The following is a 12,793-nucleotide window of genomic DNA, read 5'->3' as shown; positions in this document are numbered from 1 at the left end:
TGAACAGATAAAAACTACTTTGAGTCCCTTTTGCTGATCCCATTCTTTTTGCATTGAGGTTATGAACAAAGTAAAAATGTTTTCAGCCCATCAAATGTTGCCAGCGCTAGCTCTGAAATCTATCCTAAATCCATCTACCTCCTTACTTTTATAGCTGTGGTCCAAGCTACCAACCATCTCTAGTCTAGACCACAATGAGAACTTACTGAAACAGTCTTCTTCCTTTTACACTTACCCCTGTGCAATCCATTCTCCACAGAGTAGCCTAAACAATCTTTTTAAAACACAAATCAAACCTTGTCATTTCCCTGTTTTAAAAAATTTCTCAATGGCTTTCATCTCATCTTCTAAGAGTCAAATGTCAGCCTATGCCATTGGACGTCTGCCAAACTCTCCTTGCCCACTTTTTTCACGCGGACCTCATTCCGTTCTTCAAATTAAGTGTTTCTCAACCTTGACAACATCGGTACACTGGGCAAGACAGTTGTTCATTGTGGGAACTATCTGCATTGTAGGATGGTTAGCAGCATCCCTCGCCTCTACCCACTAGGTGCCTGTAGCACCATCACCCCCAGTTGTCACATAACAATATGTTTCCAGACATTTTTTTTAAAGAAGCCAAGCTCATGCCTGCTTCCTGTTCTTTCACCCTCTCATTCCCTCTGTGAAATAATTACCCCCAATACTTGAGCTCTATGACTGGTTCCTTTCATTCTTATCTCAACTTAGCTGTGTTTGTCTACTCAGAGAGGCCATCTCTAATCATCCTACATAAAGTTGTGCCCACTTCCATCATAGCTACAGCCCAACACTTAACAGAGTACAGAGTAAGTGCTCAAAACATAGTCACTGAGAAAATACATAAATGTCAGTATTTATGAGAAAATGCTTAAGTGGTAAGATGATAATAGTTATGTATAATGCCACAACAGCACCTGTATATTCTCCTGTACTGTATTTGCTTCATCTTTCAAATGTATACTAGTACAGTGGGGCCTTGACTTACGGGTGTCCTGACTAACAAGTTTTTCGAGATACGAGCTGTCTCTCGGCCGATTTTTTGCTTTAAGTTGCAAGCTAAAATTCGGGTTACGAGCCAGTTTCAGATACCCCATCGCTAGTTGGCGCAGCAAACGTCACAGCGAACGCTACATCAGCCCAGCATCACGTGTCTCACTCAAATTACTCGATTTGACATACGAGTAATTTGAGTTACGAGCTCCATCACGGAATGAATTAAACTCGTAAGTCAAGGCCCCACTGTACATCCTAATGCACCATTAATTCTTTCTGGTAATATTATTGTCAGTTATAGGGAATGTGCATTTGCTCATTGTGCATTAACAAAAATAGTCCAAGGCCAGAGCATGCTTCCACAGAGTGGGAACAGAGAGGCATTTGAACTGTTCAGAAGATGTTATGCTGCTGAAAGCACTGAACATCCAACTTCCAGCTAAAAATAGCCATGACAAAGGATCCCGGTTTGTTCCATCATGTACATAAATGGCTCACCGTTTTTATCTAAGCAGTCACTCCTTCATTATCTTGTTTTAAGTGGACACACAAAGGTCAATACTTTCAATTTTTTTTAAATGACAGAAAAACATGACTTCAGTTATTTCAAAAGCAAACAGCTATAATGAATAAAAAGGAAATGTGAGAGTTAAATCTTAATCACTTTGTGTTTTCGTGTGAACTGGTAAAATCCAGTCAGGTGAACCCTATGCTGAGTAATTAAACCTGGCAAAATTGTAGTCTCTGATCAGAATAGTTCAACTGGATTTCATTAATTCCATAAAGGTTGGTTCACTCATGTCACAGGGGGCCTTTTAGTTACTTCTAGAGATGTGTTTAATATCAGCACTTTGAATACATATACATTTCTTCAGAAAATTAATATGGTTTTTTAAAAATTATGTCATTGTTCTGAATTGCTAAAATATATTTCTAGATATTTAAAATAATAAACACACAATGCAGTGTACAGATGATGTGATGTGGAACTGTGCACCTGACACCTGTCTAATATTGTTAACCAGTGTCACCCCAATAAATTCAATAAAAAGGAAAAAATTTAAAAAAAAATTTAAATAAAAATATCACTGATTTTAAAAACTACCATTCATCAGAACAATTACATAAGAACTTCTGGACAAGTGAGACCTCGCAGACCAGTGTGTAAGTAGGAGGAGAGCTGGCACATACCAGTTGTGCACCATGAGTTTCTGCACAGCCAGGAGAGCGTTGTAGCGAACCTGCTGGTCTTCGTGGTGCATGTGGTTCATCACCAGCTGCTTCCCACCAAGCTGCTCAATGACCCTGCGGAATAGAAGCCACTTTGTGAAGATACTGCAATTACTTTCAAACTCATGCTGTTAGTCAGCAGAAAGCCCAAATCCCTAGGAAAGTTACAATACACGTAAGTACACCAACACATGCCTTTTTTCTATCATTTTCTCCAAATCTTAGTTTTAAGGCATTCAAATATTTCTTTTGAATTTCTAAAAATAAATCTAATTGCTATTCTCCTTTCCCAATCCACGCAAGTTTCACCTACCTGAATATCTCACATAATATTCCCGGTTATAGTCTTCTAGGTAGTTGAGTATCAACTTCTTTACTTTTAGTATTTCTGGCCTGCTTAAAATCAATATATTGAATATAATCTAATATCCATAATAATATCAATCAATATTAAGTTCACCAGTGGCTGTGCTGTGAGACAGATATGGGCTCAAGTACAGATTCCAGGGAACACAGAGTTAAAAGCACCCAGTAGAAACCATGTTAATTTCCTGAAAAGGACTACTGATTTTTAAGATATCTGCTCTTTCTTGTAACAATGGGATCTACCACATGACCTCCTGGGCAATGAACCAGAGGAGGAAAATTCCTCTTGTCAAGAGCACCGTGATGACTGACAACCAGCATTGCTTTCTATCACTGCACCCGACACCCTAAAAACTCCAGTTACCACAGATGTAAAAGTGAAGTGATTATGGTTATTTCCTTCATGAATGGAAAGAGATTCTCTGTTCCTATGCAAGGACGTGTCTGTGGATAGAGCTGTGGAGTCTCTTAACTCCAGCACAACAGTGTGGATTCTCCAGTCTATAGTGCCTAGTGGGAGATACAACTATTACATAGCCAGTGACAAGTGACAGTAATAGGGCTTTGGTGGTTTAAGACAACCTCACAGACGGATGGATGGGGATCAAAGATGAGAGAGAGGCTTTTATGTTTATATCTTTTCATACCTTATTTTTTAAATCATCCTTTTTTAATGTACTGAATTGAGGGGGGGGGAAGTACAGTATAATTATTACCAAACATTAATTGAATGCTTGTTATGTGCCAGGTACTGTGCTTTAAAACATTACTTTAATACGTATATCAGCTCTGCTCTCTATCAGATATGTTACATAGGGAAGTCATTTAACCATGTAAATTCCTTCTTGCCACATGAGAATAACAAGAATGCCTCATTTATGGTGCTGCTGTGAAGACTTAGGGACATAAAGTCCATGTCTACTGCTATGGGGGGGGGGGGGGAAGGATACAGGGGCTGCTCCCCTTCAACCCGGGGGGGGGGGGGAGAAGGATACAGGGGCTGCTCCCCTTCAACCCAGTCCAAGTGACCTTCCAAAAATCTGAATTATCACTTGTTCTGCATAAAACACTGGCTGACAAGGCCCTTCACAGTCTAACTTGGAACCTTCTCTCGTTTCATAGAGCCCGGGCCTACACCCTCCACTCTGTGCACTGACTCCACTGGCCCCCTTTCGGGTCCTCCAGCCACAGAGTCTTGGCAAACGCTGTCTTCTGTTCCTGAAGCTGTCCCACTCCTCTTCATGTAGTTTTCAACTAGAGGCATGGAAAGATTATCATCACTGGATAAATTTTAAAGGGAATATGAAGAATAAACATAAAGTCATTAAGTCACTCTAAATTTTCTTAATCCTCACCCAATGATATGTTTTTATTGATTTTTAGAGAGAGAGGTAGAGAAAGGGAGAGAGAGAGAAACATCTATCAGTTGCCTCCCCATACATACCTGACTAGGGATCGAACCCACGACCTGGGTATGTGCCCTGACCGGGAATCAAACTTACGGTGCATAGGACAATGAACCAACTGAGCCACACTAGCCAGGGCCATAAAGTCATTCTTATTTCACCACAAACTGCTTATTCAACTGACCGTGTTCATGTGTATGAGCTACTTTGAGGGGTTGGCAGGACTGGCTTCTTACCTTTCCTCTTTAGCTTAACATCCCTGTCTCCCCCTGCCCTTGCTTACTCCTCCAGGGTGGACCTCTGTAACTGGGGAGTTTGGAAAAAGGAATCCACATGCACAGATACACCCCCTCCTTTCTCTTCCATGTCAGTCCAGTGTTCCCTGGGATTAATGGGTTAGTACAATTCTGAGTTCAGTATTAGGAAGGCCATCTGTGTATTGTACATATACCAGGTTTTTCAATATTGGTTTTATCAGTAAGATAATGAGGATCAACTTTGGCCTGCATTTGTTATCTCCTTTGACATGTTTCTCAAATAATTTAGAATTTAGACAGGCAGGAGGGGCATTATTTATTGGGCCCCTTCTGGACGCCTCCAACACATGGAGATACAGTTGATTCTCATTATCCACAGTAGTTATATTCTATACAGTCATCACTAACAATGATTTAGTTAATACTAAAATCCTAGGGGAAATCCAAGGTTAGGTTCCTCCAAGCCTCTGGTCACAACACTGCCATTAACCTATCAATACATAACCTTGTTTTATGTGTGTCTGTGTAAAGACAACTTACTTTATATGTTATTAATTCATTAGCACTCAACTCATAGCCAACAGCACCATAACTCATGCCTGAAGGAAGCTTATCTAATACACGTATTTTCTCTGTAAGGCATATCACAGCCTTCTTCTGCTGAGGACTCTACACAGCACTTCAGCCCTCGGCTCAGAGTTAGTGAAACAGTGAAATCACCAGCAGAGTGCACAAAAATACAACAACCATGACACTGAACAGACCACATAAGGAGTACTTGTTACAGCACAAAGCTAAAGCCAGAAGGCAGAGCACCACCTTGTTTGCCTTCAGCTGGGAATGTGTGAATCAGGTGACTCAAATTTGCTCTGTACACGTCCACCAACAGTTGTGAAAGCATGAAGTATTGATTTGGGGGCTAGAAGAAATTTTTTAAAAAGTAGGCAAATTCACAAATCTAGAATTCATAAATAATGAGGATCAACTGTTTATGAATAAGTATAATCTCAGAAAGGTACCATTTTAGTGAAACTAAAAAACACAGAAATCACACACCATTGATGATGACGATGACGATGATAGCAATTTTTTTACTTGTTGGGCATATGATAAATGCTTCCTATATTTTCTCTCATGTAATCTTCACAACAAATGTACTGCCTATCCCTCTGGAATGTCGTGGTTTTTGACATTTTAAACCCTTGCCCCTTGAATCTGCTCATATTAACACCAGCCAAGAAAATTTTAAAAATTTGCTTTTAATAATTTATTACTATATTTATTTACTATGCATTCATTTTCAAACTATACATATTACTGTCCTCCACCCAAGATTCCAGTGGGTGTCTAAGAGGAATAAACAATCTCCACTCCACTGAAACACATTTCTGTAAAAATAAAGACATTCCCCCTCTTCTAAATTTAAGATTCAAATGAACCACCAATTACTTTCAGATTATACAGATGTCCAAAATCATAAATGCTTGAAAAAGTGGTAAAAAAGAATCTTTCCAGTGGGCAGATTAAGACAAGATATCATTAAAAAGGCCAAATATTTAGATAATTTAATTTAAAGCTACATCCTAGTACTTTAATAGCCACTGCCTAATAGAAAAAACCTTGCTAAACATATTTCAAAACAAATCAAGTCAATAGCACGTTAAGCTTTAAAGACCTGTAATATTATAATACACTATTAACAAGCTCAACACTGGTAATAACATTTAAAGAATGTACCAGCTGGTGAAACAGAGAAATGTAATTTTAGAGTAAATTTTTCAGATATTCTAAAAAGCACAGCACTCATTTTTTTTTGTTCTAAACGTCTTTTTCCCTATTAATATGGTTCTATAATATGATATAAAGTATAGTTTGATATCAGGTAGGTGGCAAAATCTTGGCCATTTCTCATAGCAATATTTTTTCTGATACAGTGCCTTGGGCAAGGGAAGCAAAAGAAAAAATAAACAATTGAGACTACACCTAAAAAGTTTTGCACAACAAAGGAAACCATCAACAAAATGAAAATAAACCCACTGATGGGAGAACATATCTGCCAATGATACATCAGATAAAGGGTTAATATCCAAAATTTATAAAGAACTTATGCAGGTCAACACCAAAAGAAAAAAAAAGATCCAATTAAAAAATGGGCAAAGGACCTGAATAGACACTTCTCTAAAGACGACATACGAAAAAATGCTCAATGTCACTAATCATCAATGAAATGCAAATATTAAATACAATGAGATATCACCTCACACCTGTCAGAATGGTTATCATCAATAAATCAACAAACAAAAGTGCTGGCAAGGATGTGCAGAAAAGAGAACCTTCGTGAACTACTGAGAATGCAGACTGTGCAGCCACTGTGGAAAACAATATGAAGTTTCCTCAAAAAATTAAAAATGGAAGTACATTTTAACCCAGCAATCCCACTTCTGGAAATATATCCTAAGAAAACTGAAACACCAATCAGAAAGAATATATGCGCCCCTATGTTCACTGAGCGTTATTTATAACCAGAGGCCTGGTGCACAAAATTTGTGCACTTGAGGGGGGGAGTCCCTCAGCCCGGCCTGTGCCCTCTTGCAGTCCAGGAGCCCTCAGGGGATGTCTGACTGATGGTGGGGAGTGGGTCTAAGCCGTCAGTTGGACATCTGTAGCACCGCCACCGCCACTGCGCTTGCCAGCTGTGAGCCTGGCTCAGGGCTTCTGACTGAGTGGCACTCTCCCTGTGGGAGTGCACTGACCACCAGGGGGCAGCTCCTGCATCTGCCCCCTGCACCTCATAGCAGCCAGTCGTTCAGCTGTTCGGTCAATTTGCACATTAGCCTTTTATTATAAAGGATAACCAAGATCTGGAAACAGTCCAAGTGTCCATCAGTAGATAAAAAGTTGTGGTGCATTTACATAGTGGAATACTACTACTTGGCCTTAATACTAGAAGAAAATCTTAGCTTTTGTGACAACATGGATAAACCTGGAAATTATTATGCTAAGTAAAATAAGCCAGTCAGAGAATGGCAAATACCATAAGATTTCAGTTATATGTGGAATCTAATCAACAAAATAACAAACAAAATAGAAATAAAAGCATACGTAACAGACTGACAGCAAATTCTGCTTCAGGTGAACTGTCATAATTTTTTGGAATCCATCGATATAAGGCAGCCTGAGCTACAACAAATCAGATATTTTTAAAAAACAAGGTAAAGGTAAAAAATAATAGGTTGCATGGACACTTTGGGAGAAAAGGTAATTTCTCTGCTTGAAGGAATATCTCTCCATCTAGTCATTGACATGATGTTATATGATCCTATATAATAAAAGCCTAATATGCAAACTGACGGACCGGCGGAACGACTGGTCGCTATGACACGCACTGACCACCAGGGGACAGATGCTCAATGCAGGAGCTGCCCCCAGCCCGCAGGCCCCAGGCCAGCCAAGGCGAGTGCCAGCAGGGCCCCCCCAATCACCCTGCCGGTCACCCCACAGACTGACTCTGATGGCTGGCCAGGCTTAGGGACACTACCTGTGCATGAATTTCATGCACTGGGCCTCCAGTGTTTAAATATTTATACACAATAAGGACAAAGAATTCATGAAGTAATTATGGAATGTGAAAGTCTGCAACTACAATGGTGGCTCTGCCAATTTTCCCTCACATTCTAAGATGTTCTGGGTTTATATGATAATTTTTTATGATAAATAAGATAAACATGTCTTCCTTATATATAGCTTTAATGAATATAAAATATCAACATCAATAATAATAAAAGTAGCTAACACTTATTGAGAACGTACTATGTACCAATGGCACTGTTCTAATCACTGTATTTAGATTAACTCATTTAATCTTCATATCACCCTCCCAAAAAGGAATATGATTATCATCTCAATTTTATAAATTAGGAAACCAATTAGCAAGTGGAAAAGCAAAAATTCAAACCAAGGTACTTTTCCAAACAACAAAAAACAGCCCTTTGTCCAATTTAATGCCTTATCCCTTCTATTGGCACCTTGATCTCTTATTTTTCAAAAGAAAAAAAATCCTATCTTTTCATTGTTAATGAAGCTAAGTGATTTTAAATTGAGGTCAGCCTCACCTCCTCTGTAAAACCTTACCTGTCTCCTCCCACATGAAATTTCTTTAATACTTTTAAATACATACATTAATTCCATTATCATACATCTCCTGTAACTTTTCTTTCAGGTGTTATATTTCCTTTTATACTTTAAACCTGCTGAGTTCAAAGTTAGTATAAATAGTAGTTGAAAAATAACTATAGCTCATAAAATAGCTATTGAATTAAATCATATAAACCAAAGAAAATCTTCAATATGAAATTTCTGTGATCTCTGTTGGCTACTACACTATAGTAGTATACAGGTGTACTTATATTTTTATACTACCCATTTTAATTAGGTTTATCATAATTCCGTTAACTCCTCTGCTAAACTACCCTATTTTAGACAAGTACATTAGGATTCTATGTTGACTGTTTCTGAAAACCCAAAAGATATTAATGGCTTGTCTGTTACCGTTTGCCCCGTGGATAATGCCGCACATATTCCCCAACATCATGAGCAGCAACAGCTAAGACTTGTGGATCATCTGATACTTCCAGAAGTTTTGTCAAAATTCTGAAATAAATTTAATGCAAAAAGATATCAATTTTTGATTCCTCTATAGAGCACAACAGAGCACAGTATAACAAGGATATCTTCCCAAAAATAAACAGTTTTTTCAAAATATGTGTGAATCTATGAAGCTTGCTTACTTGGTTTCTGAAGCATCACTTAAGACTGTGGCTCAAGGTTTCTCTGCCTACCTTTTTCTATCACATGTCAACCTGTCAAACAGCTAAACTGTATAAACAACAGGAAGTGCTGATAAAGAACCTTTTGTCAATCCAGGAATCATTTCATTTTAAAGTAATTCCACACTTCTAGGCTAAGTGGGCAATCTGCATTTCCAAAAACTGCACCTCCTCTCAGTTTTAATTTATATGGCTTTCTTAAATTACTTCCTTTATCTTTGTATGACCCTTTGTGATTTTTCTGAATAACCAGAAACAATGGCATGTGGCACTATAGTTTTATTCTATGCTAATGGGATGAGAAATTTGAAGTTGTTGCTTGTATTTAGTTTTCATTCCCTTAAAGTATCTGCATGGGGATGATTGACAGGAGGGTCATACTCATGCTGCCCTTCAAACTAGCTGATAAAATAGGTACAGATGGAGAGGAGTAAGTAAGTCTTACTCCTTAAGAGTAAGAGAGGAGAAAGGAATGAGCATTTACTATGCACATGCATGTTCCAAACTCTGTGTAAATCATATTCCTCACAACAATCCATAAATGAGGAAATGAGAGCCAGAGAAGTTAGGTAATCTGCTAAAGACACAGCAAATGTTGAACTGAGATGTGAACTATTACTTGCTGACGCTAGCCCACACAAAGCACAAGCACACCCTGGTGGCAGTTCATTCAGCCCAAGCACAGGAAAACCCACTGGGGGAAAAGCAAGAAATACATTCAATCTCCCACACATTTATATTTTTTTAAATTTCAAACTATGTTCTTTTTAAAAGGCCAACTTGCAAATTATTCTGAAATTAAGTTTAATTCAACTGAAACAACTCAAATGATTTCAAAAGATTAAATTATTTCAATGACATTTTACTTTGACATTTTATTAAGAAACTACTTTATGAAACAGTAAGAAAATATTATTAACATGGGAGTCTTTAAAAGCATAACAGAATATTTGTTCTGAATACCTTAAACCAGAGGTAAGCAAATTAGAGCTGAAGTCCAAACTCAGCAGCCGCCGCTTTTATAAATAAAGTTTTATGGGAACACAGCCACACTCGTTAGTTTGCTCACTGTCCATGTCTGTTTTGGCACCAGGAGGACAGAGCTGAGTGGCTGGTGACAGAGACTGATTTCCCAGTTAGTCTGGAAGAAGGTGTGGAATTATTTCATAATGATAATAGGTTCTTTGTCAGTGCTTCCTGTTATTTATAGAGTTAGCTACATGACAGGCTCAGGTGATGATAGAAAAAGGTAGGCAGAGAAACCTTGAGCCAGTTATTAAAAAGCTGAATCAGGGACCCAACCCTAGACTTACTTAGAATCTGCATTTTAATGAGATCTCCATAAACATTTAAAAGCATACTCTGAGAATCGTCAATAAACATGTGCAGGAAAATAAGTTTTAAGAAAAAGATTCTTATGATAAACAAAGAGAGAGCTTTCTCTAATTTATCCCTGAACACAGCTATTACATCAACAATGGAATCATCACAACCCAAATCTGTATCACCACATCGACCTCAAGCAGAGATTCTGTCAGTCACTCCAATGGGATCAACACAGCAATATATCACAGCTTTGGAATTAGGTCAAATGTGAATGTTGACTCTGATATTTTCTAGAAATGTAATCGTGAAGTGTCTATACAAATCCAAAATAGAATTCACATTATTATTCTAACTGATCACTCGCAATTTTTGCTCTTGTTCTCTTTCACAATATTCTTCCTCAATTTTACAAACTTGTTCCCTCGGCTTTTGTTTTTCTCTTAATTATAATCTATTTAAAAAGAAGATGAAAAAAGAAGATAAAAAATATGAATATGCCTAGCTGGCATGGCTTAGTGGGTGAGCATAAACTTATGAACCAGGAGGTCACAGTTCGATTCCCGGTCAGGGCACATGCGCAGGTTGTGGGCCTGATCCCCAGTGTGGGGGGCGTGTAGGAGGCAGCTGATCAATGATTCTCTCTCATCATTGATGTTTCTATCTCTCTCTCCCTCTCCCTTCCTCTCTGAAATCAATAAAAATATATTTTTAAAAAATATGAACAATAAAATGGTAATAAATACACATCTATCAATAATTAAATCTAAAAATCAAAATAAACGAACAAGGAATCTAATAAACCAAATAAACTGATGAATAAAATAGAACCAGAGGCATGGAAGCATGGAACAGACTGACAAATCTCAGAGGAAAGTGGGGAGGGAGGGGCAGGAAGAGATATATCAAAGAATTTACATGCATATATGCATTACCTATGGACACAGACAATAGAGTGATGAAGGCCTGGGCTGGGGTGGGAACTGGGTGGAGGGGACCATGGGAGGAAAAATGAGGGGGACCTCTGTAATACTCTCAACAATAAAAAAAAATTAATTATAAACTGCATGGTTTCTTGTATTTCAGAATATTTCCTTCAAATTACATACTTATTTCAAAATTATAACATACAAGATTAGAAAGTATTTTCTGAAAACTATTATACGCAAGAGTGATAAAGGCAAAAATTAACTTATATCACATACTTGCTAAGTTTGGAATTACCTGAAAAATAGGTTAGAGCCTGACATAGCGCAGTTCTCCACAGATAAAATGAAGTACTGTGTTTTTTAATAGCAGAATAAAATAAAGATTCCATCTGTACCTATTTTATCAGCTAGTTTGAAGGGCAGCATGAGTATGACCCTCCTGTCAATCATCCCCATGCAGATACTTTAAGGGAATGAAAACTAAATACAAGCAACAACTTCAAATTTCTCATCCCATTAGCATAGAATAAAACTATAGTGCCACATGCCATTGTTTCTGGTTATTCAGAAAAATCACAAAGGGTCATACAAAGATAAAGGAAGTAATTTAAGAAAGCCATATAAATTAAAACCTAATGTTAGAAAACAAAACATGCACTTCAAAAGGCTCTTTAAGTTTGTCATAACAAAAAGGCATGTAGTGCTTCAGTAATACTTTGTAAACAGCTCCTTCCATTTGAGCTCATTTTGTTCTGAAAACTCAAAGTGGCATGCTGAAAGGATAATTCACTCCTTCTCTCTACCTATTCTCCATCAGTCCTCCAACATCTACCATCCATTCACTTTGGCTTGCCACACTTTAAGTAAAAATATATTATTTGGAGTAATTCACAGAAAATAAAGTGTAAACAAAAGAAATACTCATAATATGCATATCCACAGAAACAGAAAGTAAATGAGTGGTTGCTTAGGGTTGAGTGGATGGGTTAATAGAGAGGTTATAGCTAAAGAATATGAGGTTTCTTTTGAAGTGATGAAAATGTTCTAAAATTGATTGTGTTAATGATTATATACATTGTGAATATACTAAAAACTACTGATTTTTATACTTTAAGTGTGTGAATTGTGTGGTATGTGACATATCCTATATAATAAAAGAGAAAAATGGTAATTGGCGTACGAGGATACCCTTTTCATTGGCTAATCAGGGCTATATGCAAATTAACTGCCAACTCAGATGGCAGTTAACTGAAAACAAAATGGCGGTTAATTTGCATATGTGGGCACAATGCAGGGAGGCAAAGCTCCGCCCAAGTGAAGACTGAAGACAACTGAAGACTGAAGAGGCTTGGCTTCTCCACTGCCGCCGGAGCGGAGAAGCCAAGCCTCGCTGCTGTGGCCAGAACGAAGAATTCTAGCCTCATGGCTTGGCTTTCCCTCTG

The 12,793-nt window shown here is 37.9% G+C and overlaps 1 protein-coding gene across 3 annotated transcripts in view; it reads right to left on the bottom strand.

Annotated features, from left to right (window-relative positions):
• ATP6V1H (ATPase, H+ transporting, lysosomal 50/57kDa, V1 subunit H) overlaps nt 1–12,793 on the bottom strand; it is a 78,351-nt gene that overhangs the window by 19,480 nt on the left and 46,078 nt on the right. For 2 of the 3 annotated variants that reach the window (XM_006769082.2, XM_006769083.2), the window contains 2 exons: nt 8,822–8,923; nt 2,206–2,319 (listed from right to left, as the gene is read on the bottom strand). In XM_006769082.2, coding sequence (XP_006769145.1) covers nt 2,206–2,319; nt 8,822–8,923 — 216 coding nt within the window. The remainder of the gene's footprint in view (nt 1–2,205; nt 2,320–8,821; nt 8,924–12,793) is intronic. The other variant, XM_015567444.1, reaches the window with a different exon arrangement.

Source organism: Myotis davidii, unplaced genomic scaffold (genome assembly GCF_000327345.1).
Source record: "Myotis davidii unplaced genomic scaffold, ASM32734v1 scaffold1, whole genome shotgun sequence".
Classification (NCBI taxonomy): Eukaryota; Metazoa; Chordata; class Mammalia; order Chiroptera; family Vespertilionidae; genus Myotis; species Myotis davidii.
This window is presented reverse-complemented; position numbering and strand designations above follow the sequence as displayed.